At 48.8% G+C, this 27307-nt stretch overlaps 1 protein-coding gene across 1 annotated transcript in view; it reads right to left on the bottom strand.

The window, feature by feature from the left end:
• Positions 1-27307, bottom strand: part of LOC144153482 (2-Hydroxyacid oxidase 1-like) — a 51018-nt gene that overhangs the window by 9922 nt on the left and 13789 nt on the right. Inside the window, exons 5-8 of the mRNA XM_077685124.1 lie at positions 22416-22567; positions 15562-15817; positions 2409-2575; positions 113-204 (exon numbers count right to left, since the gene is read on the bottom strand). Of these exons, the coding sequence (XP_077541250.1) occupies positions 113-204; positions 2409-2575; positions 15562-15817; positions 22416-22567 (667 nt within the window). The remainder of the gene's footprint in view (positions 1-112; positions 205-2408; positions 2576-15561; positions 15818-22415; positions 22568-27307) is intronic.

Genomic DNA, 27307 nt, shown 5'->3' with positions numbered 1-27307 from the left:
GGCTGTCGCGTTTGTGCTTGCTTGACGCCAAAAATACATAGCCAACTACTGAAAGAGTAACAAGACCCCACTCAGATGGGGATCCGTTCGATGTCTAGAAACGGCTGCTCACTGTGGCCGGTGACCCATCCAGCTGTCGGCCTCCGTGGTTGGACACAATGATGGCGTCCACTTTTCTATGCACTGCAAGCTCGGCGTCTTCCGCTGCATTGAAAATAGGGGGTCACTTTCAGAACACAGCTAAACTTGTGAACAGAACAGGAAGAAAGGCCACAGTTCAGATCATTTTAAAAGGGGCAGATCAGAACATGCCAGAAGTATTTACTATATAGAGGTATGCACAGTTTTAGTGGTTTTTGGGATAGTTTTTTGGGTTTTCAAATATATCGTACTAAACATAAGAGTTGTGAAACCGACTTCACGAAGGACAGTGTGCATGCACGAGAGTGTCGCACTGTCATGACGGCGGCGTTTTCGTCAATCATCTTTTGCCGCACGCACTGACAAGTTTTTGCTAATCTGCTACAAGCGTGATATATATGCAGCAGACAAATTTTTTTAGCTATAGCAAACAACTGCTGGCTACAAGCTGTGGCGTCTTTACGAAATCAGTGGCACGGGGGGAGCAGTGCAATCGGTCTGTTTTGAGCAAGCACAATTTTGGTAGCAGCGTAGATAAACGTACAGGGTGCAGAAGAATGGGTTTTATTGACTGGGCATACCGTTTAAAAATAAAATGCATTAATTCTTAGCTTTAAATTAGGATGGAAAGCAGTTTGAGTATGACCCTTGGAGTGAGAGCAGTGGGGCTTATCAGCGCGCTCGACAAAACTATGAATAGAGTCTTACTTAGACGCCGTTCACATCATGGCGTCAACAACGGTTACTGCAGCTGGCGTCGGCCACGCCCGCTGTAGAGTATGTGACGTAATATGCACAGCTGTGTGATTGGCTAAGGCCGGCAACAGCAAACGGAAGTTACACAGAGCTTATAAGCCATCAAAACCCGCTATTTTCGCTTAAATGTGTCGAATTTGAATTTATTTGAATTTGGATTATTTCGTTTTTGTGTCACAACAAGAAATTTTGCAATAAAATTTTTCAGAAGGAGGTCCTAGAGTCAGAGACTGAAGGGGGGACCTCCTGTTATTCATTAAACAGACAGAAACGCATGTTATAAGAAGAAATATATCAATCAACAAAACGCAAAATATTATCAGCAAGATAATATAGTGCACATCCACTATGCAGCAGTAAGAATGGTGGGGCAAACAAAGGAAGTTACGAAAGTACATGTAAACATAAAATCCCCAGCGCGCACTGCCGTTGGTACTGCGCGCACTATGCTTGTTACAGCTCCACAGCAGCCCAGCGCTTTGGGGTAGTCTCAGACGGAACTGGCCGATTGGCGTAAGCGACATTGTCTTACGTGGCCCTGTTTGTCGAGCATACCCAATGTTTCATAAAACGGTTACCACGTACTGTAACAAAATACGCCAGTGCAAAGACAGTCATAAACAAAGCGAGTGCGGACAGCGGCATTGCGCAGTATGGTGGCACTGTCTAGGATGACGGATGAAAAAAAAGGCGTTTCGCAGTTTGCTGATCACTAAACTGAGCACTAACTTTCACTTGAACACCTCCTCTGGATACGAAACACGATTTAGCGGGAGAATCGAAATGTTGGCTTAAATTATTTTTTTTTTCAGTCAATACAGCATTGTTTCCTGCCGGAAGAGCACTGGGGGCATTATAAAACACCAAATCGCACCAATAAAACAAACTTGCGTTTTGTCTGCATTACTCCTTGAAAACAAAGGTGTCTTGAAAAGCGCTAGCAATGTCGAGACTGGTAGGGGGAGTCATGGAAATAACGGCAATTCATAAACTCGAGGCATTCGTCTGTGGATGCCTTTAGTTTCCTCACTTGCTTTTAAGCATGACTTGTGGGCCTGTGCGTTAACTTAGTGGCATTTCGTTGCTTAAACTCATTTAATTTCGTTATGCCTTACGAACACGCTATGTTACTGCCCAGCAAAACACTCTGATGGAAATAAGACTGGAGTAAAGCCGCTTTCCAAAAATTGAACCAAGAAGGATTGCCCCCTTTACCCTTCCGATTTTTCGCTTTCCACAGTTCCTGCTTAAGCGAGCCGGTCAAGGATTTCCTTTTCCTATACTGAAATAGCGCGGTAGGTCAGTGAGTAAACTTCGCTGCTATGTGATCGTGACTAGGATGGAAGGTAAAATAAAGAGCGTCCTTATGGAAGTTCTTTTCTTCACGGGTTTAACAATAGCAGTGTGGGTGGGAAATTTCTTCCCGCGCCATTTGCAATGCGACTGATTTTCCGTATTCTGAAATGCACAAAAAAACAATACGAAATGTTTATCCTCAATTTGGCGCTTACCCGTTACGATTCCCTTGAGGACTACGGGGAGCCTGGTGGCGTTCTTGAGCCAGGTGACGTCATCCCACGTTAACGAAGTGTCGAAAAAGTCCTCCGTATACTTCGTCAGACCCGAGCCCGTTGCGCTGCTAAATTTGGCACTCTCAGAACCTTCGAAATTTGCCAGCCTTGAAAGACACAGATGCAGATTTAGGTGACGCATAAAGCTACACATGCACACTTTTTGAAATTATTCAGTTATAACATGCCCCGTTGCCACTCAAACCTGAATTAGTTCATTATTACTAAATATCATGTTCGGCGCGAGGAGCTGGTGTTAAAAATATAACCGGATGTCTGGAACGTTTCAATTACTGCCATTCCGCCACTATACCTCTGGGGGAGCCCTACATAAAAGGCCTATGCACACTTTCCCTTTGGTGTACATATATTCAATGGCATAAACTGTAGCCCAGGCCTTTGGTAGGTCCATGGGCCTTTTGTAGTGATCACGCAGCTTTGCGTATAACCACAACCAGATTAAAGCCAGATACCTAGTTAACGCAACTGTCTCAATAAAGAATGATTGAGAAATGATGCATGATTTAAGTAATAAGTAATTGCGTTTACACACGTTTTAGGGACACTTCTGTGAACAAGAGACATGGAAAAGGGATATGTTTCGCTCTTAGGCATAAGGAGCAAGTTTCTTGCGCTCGGGAACATATTGTCTTTCCAAATTCTTCAACTCAAATATAAAAATAAATTGCTCCAACGCACGCTGTAAAGGAAAACTGGCAGCCAGTGGGTAGCCTACGTTTCCCACACCCCTATCCAATCATAAATAAGCACGACAACCACCGGAGGGAGTTAACTAAAAGTCTGTACTTCTCTTAATAGTCCCTTAACCCGGAGTGACTTATACACACACCTGTAAGGGCTCATGTAAATGGCGCCAGATGCGCGAATTCTTCCGGCACATCACACAGGAATGCGCTTGTATACCCTCCACACATTTGTCACGTGCCCTGGTCCCGACATCAGAGCCGCGGGAAACATCCCTGCTCACCTTGAAAAACCTCTGTCCGAATAGGAAGACCGCTAGGGGGCCACGCGATGCGAACCCATTTCTCGTCGGCTCCGCTTTTGGACCCCTGTCTTGCCATTTAATTCATTTCCACGTTGTCAATTTGTGCACCGCGAGAACCGGTAAGCCACACCAATACTGAGGACACCAACATCGTGGCCGAGGACCAACCCAACGGTCAGTTACAGCCTTTCGGAAATCTCCCACGCTACCAGCTCCGCTAGACCTAACAGGCCTAGGGAGTCGCCGTCGCCGCCGGCTCAACATCAGCAAGCGGCGGCGCGAGCTCCGGCGCATCGCCGCTCAGCGCAAGACCCAGCATGGAAAGCATCGTGGAAGGGGAGGACATCGAACCCGAGGAGCTACAGCAGCCCGGGTGGGCTACGATTCGCCACCGGCAAAACGCCTTGCGCGAGCAAGCACGTGCGTCTACTGCATCCACGAACGCCTCGGGCGCCGCACGAGCACCCAGGAAAGAGAAAAAGCGTTCCCCGCGTCGCCCGCCGCCGGCTTCGCCTCTTCCATCTTCTGATGTGAAAATTGTCCTGCGCCCCCTAAGAGGACTCGCGCTCTCATCTATAGCGCAAGCCACATTAGCAGATGCAATCCTGGCCCAAGCGGGAGTGCCACCGAACCGTGAGGATCAAATTCGAGTGCACCATGTGGCTAATTATCTCCTCATCAGCACACCTTCAGAAGACCGTTCCACCAAATATGCCGGCATTAAAAGTGTCGTGCTTCGCGGTCAGCAATTCGAAATAGCCGCTCACGTGTCTGTGCCAGCTAATACGACCATGGGAATCATCTTCAATATTCCAGAAGACGACACCCCCGAACAAGTGCAGGACAGCATTTTCAACTATAACCAGGACTTACCAATTCTCGACGCCAAACGCTTGAACAATTCCAACTTGGTGCAAATTCTGTTCGACGGTCACCGAGTTCCCTTCTGGGTACGATGCAGAGCAACGACGTACCGCTGCAAACCCTTTCGCCGCAAGACGGAGGCATGCGCCGCGTGCTGGCAAGCCGGGCACCGACAAGACGTATGCCCGAACGCCAGATCCCACCCGTGCTGCTCCCGCTGCGGCACGACGAATCCCTCCGATGACCACCCGTGCACCACCCCCCGGTGCATAGTGTGCGAGGGCCCTCACTCCGCGGGCTCCGCGGCTGCCCAAAACGCTTTCAACCCCGCAAGCCACCCTCCTCGTATGCTCAGGTGGTCTCTGAACAAGGACACCTACTCCAAGGTCCGGACGGCCGGGACGTAGATTTTCCTGGACTCCATCACGGAACACGGACTGCCCACCCAGAGCACCAGGCCCAGAGCTCCAAGGACGGAGACAAGCTTCCTGAGGGGAACGAGCACAAAACGGGGCAGCACCCACCCCGAAACCAGCACGGGGCGGGGCCCAAAGGCACCTACAAAGCCGTCCTCCGACAAGGTGGAAGACTCCCACGGAAACAAGTGAGCGGCCCCAGCGCCTCTACTCCCCTGGTCAGAAACCCAACCTGCATGCCAGCATTTCCCCTCTCATCATCCAACCCCATCCAACCCACCCCTTCCCTGTCATCTGACATAGCACGCGAATTACAAGCCATGCGCCTCGAAATGGCCGCGCTGCGAGCTGATAATGCCGCCCTCAAAAAATTGATCAATCTATTACGAATTCCGAAGCGAGAGGAGCCCCCGCCAAAACGGAAAGCACCCAGCCCACCCGAAGGGGAAATGCCTACCTTTCCCGAGCCCCCCTCGGAGGAGCGACTAGGCCGTCTAGAAAGGTCGCTAGCGGAGCACAAGCATGAATACACTCAAGCGGTACAAGCCATACTCACCGCCCAGGCCGAAATGCAGGCTCGATTTGAAAATATGCACCAGGAGATGTTGTCGAGTGTCAGAGATCTGGCTGCACGGATAAATTCTTAAAATGCCCAAATGTATGACATCACTGATGAAGGCCTCTAAAAAAGGAGTCGTGCTCTGGCAGTGGAATTGTCGGGGCTTTGCTCGGAAACGGGCGGAACTACCGCTACTGCTAGAACAAGTAGATAATCCCCCTGACATAATTACGCTACAGGAACCTGGAAAGCGGGTCAATGTCTAGGATGCCAGTCCTTGCAAACACAACACGACACTGCAGTACTAGTACAACGAAACATATCTGCCCACCACACGCACTTTGACAGCTGTTTGATCCCTCACGACTTTGTAACGGTCTACCCGAAGCGTAGGACACAACAGGACATTCACATACTAAACGTTTACAGTAGCCCCAAGTAACACGCACATAATTTTCGATCACTGATCCTGGCCGCCAAAAAACCCGCTTTGGGCTCACCCCTCATAGTCACTGGAGACTTTAATGCTCCACACACGGCATGGGGTTATCCTAGGGATAGCAAGAAGGGCAGGCAACTCTGGGATGTAATTCAGTATCAGCAGCTGACGCTAGAAACTCCACCGGACCTACCAACCAGGGTGGGAACAAGTGTACAACGAGACACCACCCCCGACCTCACCCTAACCTACAGAGTGGGCCATACAGAATGGAGAAGGCTCGATGACACACTAGGCAGTGATCAACCCGCTCATTCCATCGAAGAAGACATCGATGCAAGGGACTGGACTACCATTACGAGGAAAGCCAAGCCAAAGATTCCCGCAGCACCAATCGCAACACTGAAGACCGTCGTCATCAGAACGCCAAACACGCTCAAAATCGCCCAGGTGAGACACTACGAAATCCTTCAAGCAATTGCTTCAGCTGTAAACTTGGCACCACACGAGCAGCAGGCTTTGACCCTCCAAGTTCGGTACCGCTAGAATGTTATCCTCCTCAAGACCTCCAATGAATTCACTGCCCGAAAGGTAGCAGCTATCACCACGTTATCTATTCAAGCGTGCATTCACATCGTGAAAGCCTATGTGACGGCCCCCGTGGTTTCGTGCCGTCGCGTCATCCACGGGATTGAGAAAGGACTTTCCACGACCAACTTTTAGAAAGCCTTGAATCGTGGCATGCGACCATCCTGTCTGCCCGCATGATGGGAGAGACTGAGTCGGTGTTAATAACCTTCGAGGGCACCCATGTACCCCACAACGTTCTCTTCCGCCGCGTCTTGTATAGATGCAAACCTGAGAGACCCAATGCCCTGAAGTGCAATAGGTGCCGCGAATATGGACATCGGATGCTGAACTGCCCTCACCCTCCGACATATCAACGCTGCCCCACCTGCTCAACCAAGCTCAACGCACAGGATGAACCGCATCGTTGCTCCGCCCATTGCTTCCACTGCGGAGGAAACCACCCGACCTTTGACAACTCCTGCCCCGTACAAAAGCAGCAAGATAAAAGCCGCATACGAGCGCAGGAAAAGCCTCCGGATCAAGCTGGAAACATCACAACCAGAAGAACACAGAAAATTATCTAAGTCCCGGCAGTTCGTTCCAAAGGAAACATCGACTACTTGGCAGTTGTCATCTGGCCGCACCAACCAGAAGCATGTGCAGCTCCAACAAACTCCCAACCGTGATGACTTCCCCCCACTACCCCCAGCCCAACAGGAGGCTGCAAGACCTCCTCGACCCAATCCCTGGCATCTGGAAGTTCAGGAGAAGTCAGCTCCACCACGTCCACTTCTCAAGCCGGCTACGCTTCTACCAGCGGGTGAGCTGAGCCCGTTTCTTCCCCCTCCCCCATCCATGCCTATCTCTTACACATCTCCAAATCCCACACCAGTCATCACATCTGACAATTATTTGCAGCACATAAAAGACCGGAATGACCCGATACTTTGGTATCTCGCCGAAGAAATTTCTGCCATTCGCCAAGCATTCGAGCTCATGCACACTCTCCTTAGTAATATCCTACAGGATAACGAACGCATGGAATTCCTCACCAATTCACTCAAACGTCCCCGTCCACCTACATCCACCGAAGAAGCTGCTACATCCTCTTCCAACCCTCCAGAGAAACGGGCTAACGTAGCTTAACGATGGCAGACAACAATAACACCCACATTGTACAGTGGAACTGTAGAAACCTTAACACCAATCGAACCCTCTTAATCCAATGGCTTTTGACTTTGCCTTCGCAACCTCACGTCATACTTATACAGGAATCGCGTGCTCTTAAAGGTATTCCTGGCTACCGTGTCCTACATGCGGCTTACGACAGCGATAGTGCCCCATTAGTTAGCACCTACATTCGCCGGGATTTCGATTTGAGGTCATCGATGTCCCCTCCCGTCTTGAGCGGTATCTCACTGCGTTTACTATGTACCCAGAACACTCTCGCCTGTTGTCAATCCTAAATTTTTATAATCCCCCTAAAGAGTACACACTTTTCAAGCCACTTATTCACTTTAGTTCGAGGTTGTATCGCGACTGCGACTTCATTATAGGTGGGGACTTTAATGCCCCGCACGTTATTTGGGGTTACCCACGCACCTTACGACCTGGCCGCATACTCAACGACACTTTAAACGGAGCTCAAACGACAGTTTACAACAACAACGATTCCATTACTCACGAGGGTAACAAACATCAATAGTCGACCATGCCAGACCTCACAGCAGGCCGGGGAGCGCGAGATGTCACCTGGAATGTTACAGATGAAAGACTACCAAGTGATCATTACATTATTCAAATCACTATCCCTACCGGTATCCGATCACCTAAACGTAAAATTTCGCTCACAAACTGGAAAATCTTTCGTGATATTCGCGACACCTGTCAGACGAATGGTAATCTCAAGAACTGGACTAAAGCACTAGAACAGGCCCACAAACAAGCCACACAGGAATGTTTCACTTCAGCCCCATCAGATGACCCAGACCCTTATCTTGTCCGTATCTGGAAGAGGAGAAAACGACTCTTGCGCGCCCTTCGCACCCAACCAAATAATAATCGGCTAGCCGAGCGCGTCGCTGAATTAACGGAGCATATCAAAGAGCACTGTGCTACGCTGGCCAGAAATCAATGGAATGAAATTTGTAACAGCATCAATGGCAGCCTGGATCAGAAAAGAACCTGGCACCTACTTAGAAAGCTCCTCGGGCCTCATCCGGCTCCTGTTCCCACTCTTGAGAAGCACCATTCATTGCTGGGATCTGACGCCTTAACAACCCAGCTCCGCGACCTTTATATTCCTCCTTCTCTACCTAGCCTTTATCCAAACTACATGGGCGCCTCCAATGCAGAACTCGATGAGCCTTTCACCCTTTGGGATCTCGAGTGGGCGCTAGAACAACTAAAGCGAAAGTCGGCGCCAGGTGAGGATCAGATTACGTATACACTTATACGAAACCTATCCGGCAAGGACAAGGAACATTTTCTGGGCATTATAAACTCCCACTGGGAGAAGGCACCCTCCCATCGTCTTGGAAGCAATCCCTTATTACCCTACTACCTAAGCCAGGCAAAAAATCTTCCCTTGAAAATCTCCGCCCAATCTCTTTAACTTCTTGCGTGGGAAAGACCATGGAAAGGATGGTTCTCAATCGACTTGAGGCCTATATTGAGTCCACAGATTTCTTTCCTCCTCAACAAATTGGTTTCCGCAAGGGTGTGTCTACCCAAGACCTGTTTTTCCTCCTAGCTCATGACTTTGACCCTCCTCCTCCTTCCCAGATACAGGCCATAGTTACCCTGGATGTGCGCAAAGCCTTCGATAACCTCGCCCATGATCCTCTCCTAAATATACTTGCTTCTACCGGCTGTGGGCCGAAAATGTACGTTTACATTGCTGCATTTCTGCGCGACCGCACGGCTAAGTTCCGTCTCCCTGATTCGGTCTCCGATCCTTTTCCCATCACGCGTGGTACTCCACAGGGTGCTATTCTCTCACCCACCCTTTTTAACCTTGGAATGGCGCCCCTGTTTCGTATTTTAGCATCGATCGCGAACCTCAAACATACATTCTACGCAGACGACCTTACTCTTTGGTGCACATCTGGGTCTCCTGGGTCAGTGCAGGACACCTTGCAGCAAGGTATCAATGCAGTCACTAGGTATCTCGACACTGTAGGCCTGTTTCCCTCACCTGAAAAGTCCGAATCGCTGCTCATTTCGAAAACTCGCCATCAGCGCCAACACAATCACCTGATCACACTCACAATGGTAGGTCACCCCATCCCTCGCGTAATATCCTGCCGAATTCTTGGACTGCATATCCATGAATCATCTAATCAGGCTAATGTGGCTACAACAGTTAAAGTTTGCCATCAGCTTTACGCTGGGCTACATGAGGGTCAAGTTAGGCAGCTAGTACATGCCTTAGCTCTAAGTAAACTTCTTTATACAATACCATATCTTTCTCTGACTTGTCCCCAAAGACATCAGATTGAGGTTGCACTTCCTACACTGTATAAGACCGCCCTCAACGTTCCCATTAATACGTCCACTCAGCGCCTATACTTTACGGGGCTGTTCTTGCCCCTGGGAGATCTTATACAACAACATAAAGACCGGCAAATGGCGCGCCTTTCTAGCACAAAACAAGGACACTGGATCCTTCACCAAGTTGCTCTCAAGCCTATTGACTTGCCTGTCATCACCCCTCCTGCACCGCTCCCAGATAACCTCAGGATAGCTCCCATCCCAAAAAATGTTGCAGCTGATACCAATCCAGGGAGACGATGTGCTTGCGTTGTCAATCATGTCCATCCAATTGATTCTACGATAGTCTACACGGATGCATCACGGACGCACGTCGGAGCAGCCGCATATTCCATCGCAAGTGGCAATGAAGTAGTGACACACACCCTTGGTCCTTTCACTAATCCCCCACCTACAGCGACTCTAGAGACTCTCCCAATAATCACCAGTATCCAGGACCTCTCATTACGGCCCCCTAACCCCTCAGGATATACCATATACACTGATTCAATGCAAGCTATTCGCGCCATTCACATGGGTAGGATTCCTGAAGAACTGCAGTATGATCTACGCAAAGCCTTAACAAAGCTACGTCCCCACACTGTCACACTGAGGTGGATTCCTGGTCACGCTGGAATCCAAGGCAATGAAGTTGTGCATAACCTCGCCCGCGAACTTCTGCACCGGGCGCCTGGGATTCCCTCGCCTTATCCACCGACGTGGGACACTACTCTCCACTACAAACAAGAAATAAAGCTTCACTACAAGAACATCAGAGAAACTCTTCGTACACTTCCTGTTCCAGACAAATCTCTAACAACCGCGCAACTACGCATTCTTCGACGCGTACAGTTAAACACCATCCTTACACCTGCTCGTTCCTTCCCCTACCGTATCCGACACTCACCAGCATGTCCCAATTGTACCGAACCATACGCTAATTTAGAACACTGCATTTTCTCCTGCCCCATTGCAATTCAATCCCCACATTTTCCCCACCCACCTCCTTCAACGTGGCGGACTTGGATAGCCTCGGACGAGCTCTCGGACCAGTTGGCGTTGGTGAATCTGGCCCGGGACATTCTCGACGCTTAATGTTGCGTTTGAATAAAGTTTTTTCCTCTTCCTCCTCCTCACGTAATACAGCTACACACGACACTCAAACACCCCACACCACCACAACGCATGCAGACTGTCATCACAGACTGGCACGCTTTCCGGGAGGCACGACGAGCTGAGGACCTGCCCTACTCGCCGACGCTTGACGTAGCTCAATGGACGGATCAGCTCCTGGGGGACGTAAGAAATCATCAACAAGAACTAGATCTGGAAATACCGACGCCACACGTCGACTCTAAATTGCAGCATATGTGGGAAGCTCTTCAAAGCCTCAAAAGGCGATGGCGCACTCAAAAGCACAACAAGCGCATAAAAAAACGGATATCCACTCTAACCAAGGAAATCGAATGTTACTCTGCCAAACTACTCAGATCAGGATGGGAACAGCTATGCGATCGGCTACAGGGCTCTATGAGCATGAAGAGGACTTGGTCACTTCTGAGGCACCTCCTTGATCCAAGCCGCTCTAAAATGGACCAGGCCAACCAAATTACCCAGCTCACCAGACATCTTGAGACTGATCCGAACCAGGCAATTCGAGACCTCATCGGAAGATACGTACCACATGGCGAACAGGAAAATCACCCGGACTACTCTGGGCCGCCTAACCCCTCCTTGGACGAGGAAATCACAGAGGCTGAAGTCAGAGGAGCGCTACAGCACGTGCGAACGTCTTCCGCCCCAGGGCAAGACCGCGTAACAAATAAAATGCTGAGAAATCATGACGACGGCTCGATAGCCTACCTCACTAAGCTGTTTAATAAGCATTGGATGGAGGGCACTCTTCCTCGAGAATTCCGTCATGCTAACATAACCCTAATCCCCAAGCCGGGCAAGCAGCTTTCGATAGAAAATCTTAGGCCAATATCACTCACCTAATGTATAGGAAAAATATTTGAGCGCATCATTCTAACTCGAATAAACAGGTTAGCAGAAGAACAGGAATTCTTGTCACCCAATATATATGGCTTCAGGGCCGGGCTTGCGACAAACGATGTCCACCTGAGACTATTTACGATCTGCTAAAGGACCCTCCGTCGCGAGACTCAGCAGCAATCCTGGCCTTGGATCTAACAAAGGCATACGATAAAGTATCTCACAAAGCCATCTTGGCAGGGCTGGAGCGTATAGGACCGGGCGTACGGACATACAACTATGTTCGCGCATTTCGATCTCACAGAACAGCCACGCTAAGGCTGGGAGACTTGGAATCACCAGAACTCCGGCTTCCATCTTTTGGCACGCCACAGGAGTCGGTTCTATCTCCCCTATTATTCAATTTAGCAGTATCACACATAGCCTCCGCTCTGGACCGAGTGCCTGGCCTCCAGTACAGTATGTACGCAGATGACATTACCCCATGGGTCACTCGGGGAAGTGATGCCTCCATCGAAGAAACCCTTCAAGCTGGCGCTAGAGCCGTCGTACAAGGAGCCCGAGTAGCGGGCCTGCAGTGCTCCCTAACAAAGTTAGAACTTTTAGTTCTGCCCGCTAAAAGATCAGGACCTTCCCGAGAAGCGTCCATCGACGTTTCAGTAGACGGAAAGCCTGTACCTCGAGTCACTAGCCTCACAATCCTAGGACTCACACTGCAGAGTAATCGGCGCAACACGGACGTGCTCAAAAAGCTTTCGGCGCATGTCACCCAGGTAATCGGCCTGCTCCGAAGGATCGTTGCTGGAGAGCACGGCCTCAAAGAGCAAGAGCGCCTGAGACTTTTCCAAGCGTTCCTAATCAGCAGGATTACATAGCTCTTCCCTATCTATCCCTTACCGACAGCGAGATAAGGAAAGTAGATGGCCTAATTCGCAAAGCATTCCGAGCTGCTCTGCAGTTACCCCCGAACGCTTCCACTGCCAGACAGGGGGAAACAGGGACATACAGCACGACAGCAGAACTTATAGAAGGCCACCGCACTGGCCAAGTCGATCTTTCAAGTCCACCGCACTGGCCAAGTCCACTGGCCAAGTCCACTGGCCAAGTCCATCCGGGGGCAGATTACTCCTAGAGAGACTTGGGATCGGCTCAGCTCAAGGGCATGCGTTAGTGTGCAGCATTAAATCATCAATCAGGAATCCTATCGTCATTCAACCCATCCCAAAAAATATGCACCCATCATTCCACACCGAAAGGCGGACGCATCGAGCCATGCCATTAGCTCGAAAATTTCCCCCTTCCAGAGCTACCCTTTATGTGGACGCTGCAGAATATCGCCATAAAGAGGCGTTCGCTATCGCCGTTATTAACTCCTCGTCATCTCCTCCTCTTGCTACCCTCACCCTTCGTACCCGACACCGGCATGTAGCAGAAGAGGCGGCAATCGCGCTGGCATTAATACAAAGGCCCACCCCAGAAATTATATTCTCCGATTCGAAAACGGCCGTCCAAAACTACGCCAAAGGTCTCATTTCGGCCCAGGCACACAAAATTCTCTGTCTAAATTCGCCATCCCACACGGTCGCACTCCAATGGTTCCTGGCTCACACGGGCATTGGAGGGATAGAGACGGCCCACACGGCAGCCCGAGCACTTGTCACCCGGGCATACGATGTGGACTCTACCCTCCATGGAGCCAGATCAACCAGGGATAGTCTCCTGACCTTCAGAGAGGTCACCGAGCATTACCGCCTCTCCCGCCGCAAGCTTCCCCCGCCCACTCATCCCTCACTCTAGAGGAAGAACGCCTCTGGCGTCAACTGCAAACGGAGTCCCTGCTCTGCAGAGCCGTCCTGCATCATATCCACCCCTCCGTGTACCCATCCCCCCTCTGCCCCCGCTGCGGCGAAAGGGCCACGGTCCAGCACCAAATGTGGGCTTGTGCAGAGGACCCATTCCCTTCCATTAATTCCTCTGACCAGTGGATGGAGGTGTAGGGCCGCTCGGACCCCCAGCTCCAGAAGGAGCTCGTGACTCGAGCGGCTGAAGTCGTGGCAACCCTCAGGGTTGCGCCCACCGCGCCCTAATCTACTATGTAAATAAAAGTTATTTCTCTCTCTCTCTCTCTCTGTCCGAATAGCCTTCGAAGCGCCTGTGGTGAAGCGCTGGGGGCCGCCGTGTGAGGGACGAAGCTTGTCTCGTATCTGCACTCCATGACCTCGATTTCTCGGTTTTTTGCACAAAATAAAATTCCTCTTCACCACGGCCTGTTCTTGCGATAACTGTTACATACTATTACTTCAGTGTAGGGCTTAGACACAATCAGATCTACGTACGGCCGGCCCATAGCAGAAATTTTTTTTCCGGGTGGGAGGGAAGAGGGGGTTATGGGATTTTCCGAAGGGAACAGAAGCCCATGTTTACGCTCTACCTGAAAAAAATTAAGGGGGTCGAAACGCCCCGCCTACGTTCCTGATGTACGACCATGAAAGATTAACTCCGGAGGGTGAACCGGAGCTGGGCGTCCTTGCTTTCCCCTCTCACCACTGGAATAGGTGGCAGATCGTATTTCTATCCGCTATTAAATTGGGGAAGACCCGTTACATTGTGGTAGGGGAGCCTTCTAGCAACTCATTTTATTGTCCCTGCAATACCGTACTCGCAGGCAACTCATAGTTGGACGTGGCGAAGAGCGGCGTGAATGCAAATCGCGGCGAAGGATCATTAAGGACAATACGACCAGGTGTGCTGTGTGGCCACAACAAATGAAGGTTGTTCCCAGGGCTAGAATGAACAAAAATGAAGAGAAAGCCTCTCCTGATACTGATATGAATAGGTAATCGCCCTTACGTATTTCCTTAAGTATTCACGGCATGCAGGAATTCCCATTTTCTTAAAACACCGCGGTGAACTAAGTGATTTTGAAAACTGATAAAATAATATAATGATAGGGTAGGCGTGCTGCCAAAACAAATGAATTTCGTTCCCCGGAAGCCGAGCAAACATCGAGGAACGGGAAGCGTCTGACACTCATCCTATGGTCAGCATCATCATCAATAATGATCCTGTGTGAACAGGAGACGGATGTTCCATATTGTATACTGCTCAATGGTGAGCTAAATTTTGCAAGCAAATAAAACTAAGCGTAGGGATAGAGTCATTTCAGCGAGCCACGAACTATGATCTCTGCCAAGATGTAGAATTGCATTGAGAGCTGCAGGGGATTACGTAGACAGTAGGCTTTACCGGAAACCATGTTATGTCAATGGACGGCAAACCGAAAAAATCCCTGGGACGGGGTAGTATAGAGCTACGCTGTAAAAAGGGCAGATCAGTCACATATGTCGTATGGATGGGCCATCTGGGAGATGAGTCATACTGGTAACAATATCATACCGTGGGATGGTATGAGACACAGAAGACGAGAAGGAACTAGGTTTATATCTGAGATAAAAAGTTGGATGCTAACGAAAGATCTGGTTCGGAAAAGATAGTGTTAGCAGGATGCGAGGGATACGTTCATACTACTGCTATTTATGGTGGCTGGAGCAGGTAATACAGCTAATGGCGATAATACTGCGTAGCGTAAGCACGCCACCTGTCAGCCTGCGCAGGTTTATCCCCAAATGGCTGCGTGATCATTCCTCCGCTTATCGTGCCAAAAATGAAAGGCCAGGCTTCCTGTCGGGCACTGCGCCAGAAGTCCTTACGAGAGGTTCTCCGGTATGGTGAATCTGTTGCGCACATCTACAATCCTCTGTCCCCACGTGGGCGCATCCACGGTCAAGACGATAGCGGAGAAGTTCGAGCACTCTGCGCGCCGGATCAAGTCTTCCGTGATGCTCCTGTTCTTGAACACGTACAGCTGAAGCCAGAGGATGGCGTCGGGAGCTTTCTCTCTTATTTCCTCCAGAGAAATCGTGCAGAGCGTGCTCAGTATCATCACCGTACCGGCCTCTTGAGACGCTGCGAAGTGAAAAAAAAAACATACAATACGTACGTAAAATACTTACAAGCTAAGCAGTAACCTATAGCAGTAGCAGTCCCTAAGATTACAATGGCATACTACGCATACTATGCATAGTATGCATAGTATGCATAGTACAATGGCATACTATGCATACTACGGATACTCAGCATACTCTGCGCCTTCCTACAGTCTTGATTCGTTTTCCCGCATTCTATCAATCAATCCACACATTCGTCAGACTACAGCATGCTGTCCTAGGTTTATGGCGCTAACAAGGGGTAACAGGCCTTCCTGAAGGGATCAGCGGCAGGGCCAGAGTAGTAAAGAAGGAAACAGGGCAAAATGAACAATAGACAAGACAAAGAAAAAACAGACACTCCTTTGTCTTCTGTTTGCTTTGCAATGTTGCCACATTTTCAACCACGAACTAACTTGCCAAAGTCTCTACCTGTGCCATTTAATGTGCAAGTACAAGGTTCATCGAATTGTGAACCTGTGGTATTTGAGGGTAAGACTTAGAGTGGGACTTGAGCTCAGGTCGGTTTTGGGTCTTCCGTCGGGTGCCCGTCGGCCTCACGTGCAACCAAATCTCTTTTGCTGTTTCTTCAGAGCACAGGGCTGTAGAGAGTGTTGTAAAGAACGTCATTCTGTATGAAACTGAGGAGTTTGTGTGCACCATGTAATATCTTTGTATTTTCAAAGTATGTTTTCTCTTCATTTCTTTTCGCCAGTGTATCCAGCGCCACTGCTTCGCTCTATTCAATTAAATATATTCTGCCTCGCTCTCACATCCACCAGTAAAAGTAGCTATGGTCTGTAGTAGGTCGTTTAGGTGGGACAGAGCGTATTTTTGAATTTCACCATAGATATTTTATCCAGTGGCCTCTAGCTGAACTTTTTTTAGTAGGCAATCGCCCACGTTTGTCCAGAGCTATCATTCTGAGCGACACCCTTCCTGTTGCGAATTCCCGCATCAACCAACGAATGCGCCTCTTCTCTGAAACATTTTCCCCAGGATTGGAAATAAATAAGCCTTTACACACCTGATTACTTCACAAATTTCAGCCCTATGGTTTTCGAGAAAAGCAAGGTCTGAAGGTCTGAGAAAATGTAGATATTAACGTCGAAATTCTCTAGGAATTTTTCTTTCATACACAGATTTAGAAGAATAAATAAATAAATAAAAACCGCACTAGGAAATGCCGACAACTGTCAGCAAATTTATTTTCCGCGAAGTAGTGCTTAAACGTCATAAAATTTTGTACTTCACAATATGCCCTTGTATAAAGTTGCACCTTTTATTACCTGGTTGTTTCCTTATTGTCTAACCTGACTTCGACAAGCGCATGTAGTTGTGTTTTTTTCCTCCGTACCGGGCGCTTACGCCCTTCGAGGCAATTTTAGGGCTACCCCCCCCCCATTCTTTAAGTCGTGGATCCCCATTCTTTAATGGGGATCCACGACTTCCCCATTATTTCAAAATGGTCTCCAAAACCGTATCGCCTGCTTTCTCGCGGGTGTTTGCTATTACAGCACCAGCATTACACTAGTTTACAACTGCTCTAAGTAAGCGTAGGATGCGTATCCAACCTAATTTGCCGTATTCTGTCTGTTAAAAACTGAAATAATTTCTGTTTTCAACACGAAAGTGTTTTGTTCCCCGATACTTGAAGATTTCGCTGACGTCATATCCGTCACGAAAGTGACGCCAGCACAACGAAGCAAGCGGCCTGTAAAAGGTGCACCCCTGCACACAGGGTCTTCTTGCGGGAAAGCGACCTCCAGTACTAAAGAGTACGTTATACTTATCAGTTTTAGTTTTTAGGTTTTATATTTTAACCTGAAAATGTTTTATACAGCGATAACGCACGATTTCACGGGCGTCATATCCATTCCGAAAATCACGCCCGCCAGTATACTTTTGCAGAAGCGACCCGCCACCAGGACGTCGCTCGCCAAGCACACCCACAAGACAACCGCCGACCCGCAAATCATGCTCAGCTGGAGATTTCGCTGCTCATTTTACTTTCGTCTTTCACTAATTCCTATGACAGAGGAAATAAACATAGCTTTTTTTTATGCCACCTCTCGTATATGGACGTTGGGACAACAGCTGGAATTTTCGCAAAATATTGTTACGTGGCGGCAGGACACAGATGAGATGAACGATGGGATTGGGTAAAGCGATCTATTTACTTAATGTACATAGCGGCCATGACACCGACCTCGCGCAAGATGCGTGCCAGGAACGTCGTCGTCGTCGTAATGGTTCTTCGGTCAAGGCGCTGCGAGGCATTGCCCACCTTAGTCCCGCAACATCACCTCCGCCCTCCCCCCCGGCTCGAGGGCGATAGTCCCGGTCGATGCCGAGGCAACTTGAAGATTGCGATGCGGTGAGCGATGCGATGGAAACATACAGTGAATATTTGCCTGCCGCCACCGATGAACATGACATCCCTGTTGATATCTGGCCCCACAGAAGCGATGTCTTCGAGGCAGAAGCGAACCGTCTGCGGAATTCCAACCACGTCGGACGAAAGGGCTGGGGACACGGCGTCTTCTTTGGTCTGTTCTCGTCTTGTATCGGCTGGTCTTCAGTGGCTGCACACGGGCTGGGGACACGGGGCGGGGGACGTGGTCGAAGGCAGGTGGCAGTGGGCTGGGGCTGCCCGACATGGCCGACGTTCCCTCGACGATTTCGCCATAGGCTGAGACGATGCGATGCGGAGGCCAGGATGGGCATGATCCCGCGCACTCCACCAAAATGTTACTTGGCGGCAGGAAACAGATGAGAAGAACGATGGGATGGGGTAAAGCGGTCTATTTACATAATGTACATAGCGGCCATGACACCGACCTCGCGCAAGATGCGTGTCAGGAACGTCGTCATCGTCGTAATGGTTCTTCGGTCAAGGCGCTGCGAGGCATTGCCCACCTTAGTCCCACAACAATATTTTGCCGTGTCAGCGCATTTAAGGCTTGTATGTTTGCTCATTCCGTAAGTGTTTCGAATAAATTGCTACTGTTGTTGTGTACTGTGTTCCTTTCGCGCTTTTAAGAAGCTTCTGCGGGATCTGTAATTGTTGTTCTTTCTAATTCTTGGTTTCTAACTGTATTTGTGCTGTTTTTATTCGTTTTGACGCCTCTTGCCGCGGCCGAAAACTGTGCTTAAACAATAAATAAATAAATAAATAAATAAATAAATAAATAAATAAATAAGTAAATAAATAAATGCCGATTAGCCTGTATGTTGAACGGCAACACAAACATTGCACACGCGAACATACGGGATGGTCGCTCGGAAGAAAAACTAAGTTCTTGACTAGAGAGATTTGACTTGGTGATTTTAACTCCTTTAAAATGAAGTCGGACTGTAGGTTACGTAAAGTAGGTGCTTACTACTGCTCCAGTAATGAGTCCGTGTACTCAGTATGCGCATATGGAGGCTACTTCGGAGGTTGCTACAAAACAACACATCGTTTTGAAACGGCGACATTCGCACTTTGCAAGTTCGTATGACTCATGAAAATATGGTTACTCGCACGAGCGCTTTATAGTGAATGGACTTGAGCGAGATTTGCTACTATTTATTATGAATATTTTTGCAGCGGCATCGCCACCGCCTAACGCAACAACGGCATTCTTTTAGGCGTGGTCGATTTGGTCGACCATGGGCCGATTTGGTCGGCCAACACCGTGTCGGCGAGCTGTCGCCGGCCATGTCATACCGCGCAGACGCCGACTGTTGGCCAACCATCTGCGTCGGCGGGAAATCGGTGGGGCGTCGGTGTCTGCACGCTGTCGGGAGACTTGCTTGTCACACCACGCCGACGACCACGCGACGACCCACTCCACCGCCTCGCCTCTCCGCCGGAGATCTCTTTCTTTCTCTAGTCAAACTTGGAGTATCGCGTCGTCGCTTCCGCGACTGAAGGCTTTCATGCGTACTCGCGTGTGCGCTGCTTGTAGCTTCTTGTTGGATCACTGGCAAAGAAGAAAAAAGAGCTGTGTTTGCTGCTGCCACGGCAGTAATTATACGGATGTGGATGAACCCCCGGCTAAAAGACCTCTGTAGCACGTAGAATATGCGTATAAATTAGTGCATATGTCAGCGGAAATTTAACCTCCTCTAATTGACAAGGCTTTAGAGTGCCCCATGGAACCACATTTTCGAGAAACATGGAGCAAGAAAAGTAAAATTAATTGTTTTGGCTCCAGAAGTCACCCGCTGTTTCGGATAAAATTTTTTATTACGGAGGTAGTTCCTTTTCAAAATCACGCAGAAAATGGTTCGCGAATTGGATACGCAAACGATGCCCCTTAAAAAACCGCTCAAAAAAAAAAAGTTGTCCCGGCGGGGAATTGGACCCGCAACGTTCACCGAGCGGGCGCTACGCGCCCCGCCCTGAAATAGCCGGTGTACTAGATGGAGGCCCATTCTTCATGTCATCCGTCGGTGTTTACTATCTGGTTTACAGAACTCCTGGCTGGTAAACTGAAGTTTCTTAAATAGCGTTTTCGCAGAAAGGTTCCGCGAAGCCCCGCAATAGCTTATACCCATCAACTCTGCCGCTTCGCGAAAGCGCTCGCAAAAATAAGTGTGCCCGGCTGCGACTGCGATTTTGCACTGCCGGGATAGTGCTTGCCGTACTTTGGTTTTACGTTTTACGTGAAATACCCTGGCCGATATTATTCTCTTATTACCCAAATTACCCTACGTAACTCTTCTTCAGCGCGAAACTGACCTTATATTTTCTACAGGTGAGGCGATCGCACACGCATTAGCAGTTTGCAGCTCCGGGGTAGCGGCGGCGCCGAAGAGCAGCGCCGAAGCGTCGAACGCCAAAATACCGATCGCATTAGCGCTAATGTTAAGTTGTATGGGCTTCAGGGACCTTGCGGAGTTTATTAAACTCCATAAACTAACAAAATAGAGCTGCATTCATTGTGGCAGGAATGTTTCCGTGGCGCAGTTGTCACTTCTCGGTCGATTCCCGACGACGCGTCGGGCGACCGGTTCTGTTAGCGTCTTAGGTCGGCAAGTCAGTTGCACACGGCCACTTTCCATCGACCGGCTTGTTTGTGTCGCCGTCGGCGTAGTATGACAACGCGGTCTGGCAACTCGGCAGTTGGCCGATGGTTTGGCGACTCGTCGCTGTCGCCGTCGCGTCGTAATCGCCGTCATGTCGGCCTAGTGCGACTGCGCCTTCAGTAGGAGGAAATCCGTAACTCCGTAAGTCTGAATGTGGTGCCTGCGAAATGACACCACATGATGCACACGTGACTTCTCAGAGAGGCCTGTTGGTCGCAACAATTTCGAACGAAGAATTAAATTGAAACCGTCGGGCCATGGCTTCTTATCAATAAACATCTATGTTACACGGCAATTTTAGTTGAGTTACAAAAATTATTCAAACATTTGTTTTGCGCGTGATCAGATTCGCCTGCGGTTTCATTTTCGGAAAAAATTGAGCAAGCCAGTGAAGTCCGTCACACATGCGAATCTTTTCTATGTAATATTTCTTTCCGCGGACATCCTTCAACAAAGCTATGTCTATTTTTTTCTACATGATCCACAAAACACGATGCAAGTGTGCTAGCGCTTGCAATATGACGGAATTCAAGTTGACAATAATTATGTATGAAGCGCGCGCAACAATCGTGGATTGCATGGCGTAGCTGATCATAGAAATGACGTCCCTTATTCAGAAGTGACGTCAAACCATCTGCGACATTAAGACTATATTCGCATACGTCGTACTGTGACACGTATACATCACTGAGCGGCTGCTTCAAAGACGATAAATTTAGATCTCATTCACACGTTCTCTATGCGGGAATAGAATAAAAAATGTTCTTATTCGTGATCCAGTTTCCTAGTGGAGTGGCAATTTTTGCGTTGTCACTTTGCTGGCGTTTATGCAGCACACAATTGCGTCACTTGGTACACATCCGGCAAAGTGCTATGGAAATTTCTTATAAATTACAACCAACCTGCAACATTCTTCGAGTTTTGTTATTTCACGATGCGAAAGATGACGCCATAACTGTGTATACCCCCTCACGCTTTTCCTTTTAAGTCCCTTGTACCCCTTGTATGTATCCATACTAACAGAAGACAGTAGTATTTTTGCAACGGCACAGAGCATATCAGCTAAAATTGCAGTGACAAAAGCAAGGCAATAAATTCTTTGCGAAAAAAGTGTCGTAAAAATAGACTACATGAATTGTCGAGTTCGGCCAAGCACGCTCGGGAGCTTGCAATATTTGTGAAATTGGGAGCCTTTTTGTGTGTCCGATAATAGCACTGTAAAAGTGGAGGCAACTACGTCTTAACACTCTTACACTCTGGTTCAATTCGTGATTTCGAGTAGGGAATGCGTGATACAACCAGAATTACATACCTCCAGTGAAGACAAGCATACGTTGCCTTCTGTGTTTGAAAATTGAAAAAAAAAAGTACCTGAAAAGTTAGATTTGAACAATGGTAACTCTTTAGTAAAATGCCTTGATCAACCAGACTGCTTCATTCCCCGCCCATGACCATTTTAGCATCGATGATTTTTATTTATTCAACCAACAAAGCCAACTTACCGTTGGCAGTGCCGCATTCTCCGTCTGCGTGTGCCATCTTCTGCATGGCTGATGGTGCGATGCCGACGGGCATGTTCACCTCTCTCCCTAGCATTGTGGTCTTGAGACTCCTGTTGTGCACGTCTACGAGGACACGGAACCGCAGGCGCCACCTACCGCCAAACGGAACAGGAAAAAGACATGCATGGCTGTTTTTCAGGACGGGTTTTTACAGGCGAATATATTTCAAAAACAGCATTCGCCGTTCACGGCCAGTGTCCGAACATCTGTAGTTCCTTTAGCTGTGTTGCTGGAATAAGCCATACAGGAGAGGAGGATAGTGGGGCTTACGGGGGGACAAAGAATTAGAGTTGATGATGATGATGGTTGGTGTTTTATGGCGCAAGGCCAACGAGGGCAAAGAGCGCCACAAAAGTCATTAATTGAAAAGAAGTGATTACCACAAAAGATAGGTATAAAACGTGTAAACCGGACATTGTAAGATAAAAAAAAAGATAATGGTGATGGCTGGTGTATAGGGCCAGATTTGATTATGCATGATAAGAAATGAGGTTTAAAAACTTAATGTCTGACAAATACTTGAACACGCGTTTCACCGAAACCATGGCATCGTCACCCAGAAACAACTATGGGTGTACGGGAATATATTGTCTGTAGAGTTCTCTGAAGTGTTTGTGTCGTGTTGTGTGAAGTGCCTTGCATTGTATGAGTATGTGGACTACGGATAGGCCCTCCCCACACCTGCTACACTGGGGTCTTGGAGATCCCGTGAGCAGGTGCGAGTGCGTTACATGTGTATGGTCTATCCGTACTCTAGCTAAGGTAACTTCAATGTGCCTGTTGTGTGAGTCAGTAGTGTATTGTCCCAAGTGTGGTTTTATGACGTGTAGTTTGCTGTCTGTCTGTTCGCTCCAGTCTGCTTGCCAAGTTTTACGGAGTTGCTGTTTTATGTGTGGCTTGAGGTCTGTGTAAGGTAATGTTGTTATGTTTACTGTGTTTCGGAGTGCAGCATTGGCGGCCATTTCATCCGCCACTTCATTTCCGCCGATGCCAGAGTGGCCTGGCACCCAACACACAGTCACCTCAAGGTTTGAAGAATACGCCACCATAAGTGATTTCAGGACAAGGTTAACTACATGGTTTTTCGATGACTTTCCGGATGATAATGCACGGACGACGCTCAGCGAATCTGTATAGATGATGGATTTAGGATTATTATGTTCAACTATGTGATTTAAAGCCAGAAAGATGCCACATGCTTCTGTCGAAAAAATACTTGTCTTTGCATTCATGGTTCTACCTCCTTCAAAATTGGGTCCATGAGCAGCACAAGACACCGCAGTGAACGTTTTGGAAGCATCACTGAAAAACTCTGCAGCCCTGTATTTATCCTGCAGATGCATAAAATGCTGTTGAATCGCAATTCTTGGTGCCCTGTTTTAATCAAGATGCGTAAAAGACAGGCCACAGAGCACAGGGCGTAGATTCCATGGTGGTATAAAATCAGTGATGGGTGTCTTGTGAATGTCTAAAAAGGGTACCTCATACTCAGAGGCTTCCTCTCTTACCCTAAGTGAAAAAGGCAGAGAGATGGAGAGATTTATGAACAGTTGTTGTGAGGATGTGTTATTAATGGTGGAATTAAAAGGGTGGTCAGTCAGGGCCATGATTTTTGAGGCATACAACAAATCCATGTAAATCCTCTGGTGATAGAGGGACCATTTATCACACTCGGCATAGAGGCTCTCGACTGGGCTAGTGCGAAAAGCACCACATGCAAGGCGAACACCCAGATGCAGCACTGGGTCGAGCATTTTCAGTGCCCTTTTTGTTGCAGACCCATAAATGACGCTTTTATAGTCCAATCGGGACCCACTAGGCTTGTAAAAATACGTAAGAGGAGTTGCTTGTCCGTTCCATAGGACTGGTGTGACAAGATTTTAAGAATGTTGAGAGCCTTTAAACATTTATGTTTCAATTGCTTAATGTGAGGGATGAATGTACGTTTTTCATCCAACACCACTCCTAAAAACTTGTGTTCCTTCCTCACAGGAAGCGAAACGCCATTAAGTGTAATGTCTGGGTCCGGATGGATCCCACGCTTCCTGGAGAAGACAACACAGGTGCTTTTTTCTGGATTAAGTTGAAACCCATTCTTGTCTGCCCAGCTGGCAAGTTTTTTGACAGCGAGCTGGACTTGACGCTCACAGATGGACATATTGCATGATTTAAAAGATACCTGGACTTCGTCTACATACATGGAATAAGAAATGTCCGTGGCAATGCCTTCCCAAGGGAGTTCATTTTAAATATGAAAAGAGTGCAGCTTAAAACTCCACCTTGCGGAACGCCGTTTTCTTGTACATGGACCCTTTAGAGTGCGCTACCAACTCTCACAAGAAAAGTTCTTTCGGAGAAATAACTAGCAAGAATATTCATCATGTTCCCTGAGACGCCAAATGAATTGAGGTCACTGAGGATCCCGTAGCGCCAGGCGGTGTGATATGAATTCTCAAGGTCAAAAAACACCGTTGTGCAAAACTGTTTGTGAATGAAAGCGTCCTTTATGTATGATTCAAGGGCGACAAGTTGGTCATTTGTAGATCGCCCCGCCCTGAAGCCTGCCTGGCAGCCCTCGAGAAGACCGTTGTACTCAAGAAAGTACCCAAGTCTCCTGTTTATCATCTTCTCGAGGAGCTTGCACAGGCAGCTTGTAAGGGCGATGGGCCGATAGCTAGCGGGAGAGGAAGGGTCCTTCCCTTCCTTCTGGAAAGCCACTACTACGGCCTTCCTCCAAGAGCGAGGAATGTGCCCCGAAAGCCATATGTTATTGCATAGATGTAGAAGTGTTTCAAGAGTGTCCGGGTGTAGGTGTTGTATCATGGTGTATGTGATTTTGTCTGCACCTGGAGCTGAAGGCTTACATGTTGACAGGGCTGCTTTCAGCTCATGAATTGAAAAAGGACAATTGTAAGAAGTGTGCGACTTGTTGCTATCACGCAGTGACTTCTTTTCTACGGATGTTTTGTGTTTCATGAAAGTGTTTGTGTAGTGTGATGAACTGGACACGTGTTCGAGGTGTTGTGCAAGTGTGTTAGCCTTGTCTTCCACTGTGTCCCCTGTTGTAATGACCAGGGGAACGCTGTGTGTCTGTTGTCCTTTGAGCTTACGTATGTGTGTCCAGACTTTGTGTGTGTCCGTGTATGAGTTTATGGATGTCAAAAAGGAGTGCCAACTCTCTCGTTTTGCCCCACGACGCACACGTTTTCCAAACGCCTTGGCCCGTTTGAACAGCGAGGAGGTTACTCGATGTGGGGTACTGACGAAGGATACCCCACGCCTTGTTCTGGGCTTCTCGCGCCCGCCTACAGTCCTCATTCCACCACGGCCTCCTCTGGCGTCGCGGGGCACCAGAGGCGTGGGGAATGGACTTTTCGGCGGCGTCGAGGATGTGCGCTGTGAGGAGTTGGGTAGCTTCTTCAACGTATAGGTGTCCTATGGATGTGTGGTGTAGTTTGAATGTCTCTGTAAAAGTATTCCAGTTAGCTCGTGCTTCATTGAACCTATTATGGGAAGATGGACTGCATGGGCCTTTACCTATGTATGTTAGTGAGGTGGGGAAGTGGTCGCTGCCATATTGTTCAGTTCCCACTCCCCACTCGACAAGAGGAAAGAGAACTGCGGAGCCAATAGCCAAGTCAAGACATGAGTATGTGTTGTGACCTATGTTATGGTATGTAGGCTGTTTATTGTTGAAAAGGCATGCTCCAGAAGATGTAAGGAATTTCTCTATCAGGCGACCTCCTGCATCCGTTCTGGAAGAGCCCCAAAGAGAGTTGTGAGCATTAAGGTCGCCTGTAAGGATGTATGGTTCGGGCAGCTGGTCAACCAGCGCCTCGAAGTCGGAGCTCGTAAGTGCAACATCAGGAGGAAAGTAAATGGAGCATACCGTTATCAACCTATTAAATATTATTGTGCGAACGGCTACAGCCTCAAGGACGGTGTTCAAGGTGACAGGGTGGCATGCTAAGGATTTGCGGGCGATTACGGCCCCACCGCCAGAAGAGTGTGTGCAGCCATCCCTGTCTTTCCTGTATACCAGGTAACTATTTAAGAAATTTGTGTGTTTGGAATTCAGATGTGTTTCCTGGACACACATTAAACTTGGCTGATTGGCATGCAGAATCTCATACACGTCTTCAAGATTATTCAGAAGGCCTCTGCAGTTCCATTGAACAATATTTTCTCTTCCCATTATGATGTATTAGAGCTACTGGAGTGTGACTATTTATGTAGGGTCTTTCGGGGCTTGGACTCTTGGACGGGGTTTCTTTACTTCCTCTGGAGGTTTAGATGGAGGGACCCGCTCCTTCCGCTGCAAAGCAGACAGGAAGGGTCCCACATCCACCTCATCATGTGATTTGGAAGGGGTACCCGGCGTACCGGACCCCCCGGACCTGGCACCCTTTGCCGTGCCCTTCGTTTTGGCCGCGACCGCCGAGGGCGTCAGGAGCGCCCCGGGTGGCACAGGCGGAGCGGCGGAGCTGGGAACTTCTGCGGTTTCCTCCGTCTCCATCTCCTCCGGGCCCTCGTGTGTGCTTTCGGCAGGTTGAGAGGAGGATAAAGAGGGTGCAGCATCCCCAACGGACGTGGATGCCACCACAGCCGCTGCTGCCTGAGCAAGCGGCGCGATGGTGGGTTGAGCTGCCGGAGGCAACCCAGGGGGGGGCGGCGGCGGGACCAAGTACGACTCACGGTACTGGGTTCCCGCCAAAACAAGACGCCCCTCCGCCCCACGGCGAGCTGCGTCGGCGTACTTCCCCAGAAGAAAAGAGGCGAACCTCTTCTGCGCCTCTGGGAAGGTGATGTTTTCCGTTACCTTGACATTAACT

The sequence above is a fragment of the Haemaphysalis longicornis genome, unplaced genomic scaffold, assembly GCF_048455015.1.
Source record: "Haemaphysalis longicornis isolate Haplotype H1 unplaced genomic scaffold, Haemaphysalis longicornis Haplotype H1 scaffold_9, whole genome shotgun sequence".
NCBI classification, from domain to species: domain Eukaryota; kingdom Metazoa; phylum Arthropoda; class Arachnida; order Ixodida; family Ixodidae; genus Haemaphysalis; species Haemaphysalis longicornis.
This window is presented reverse-complemented; position numbering and strand designations above follow the sequence as displayed.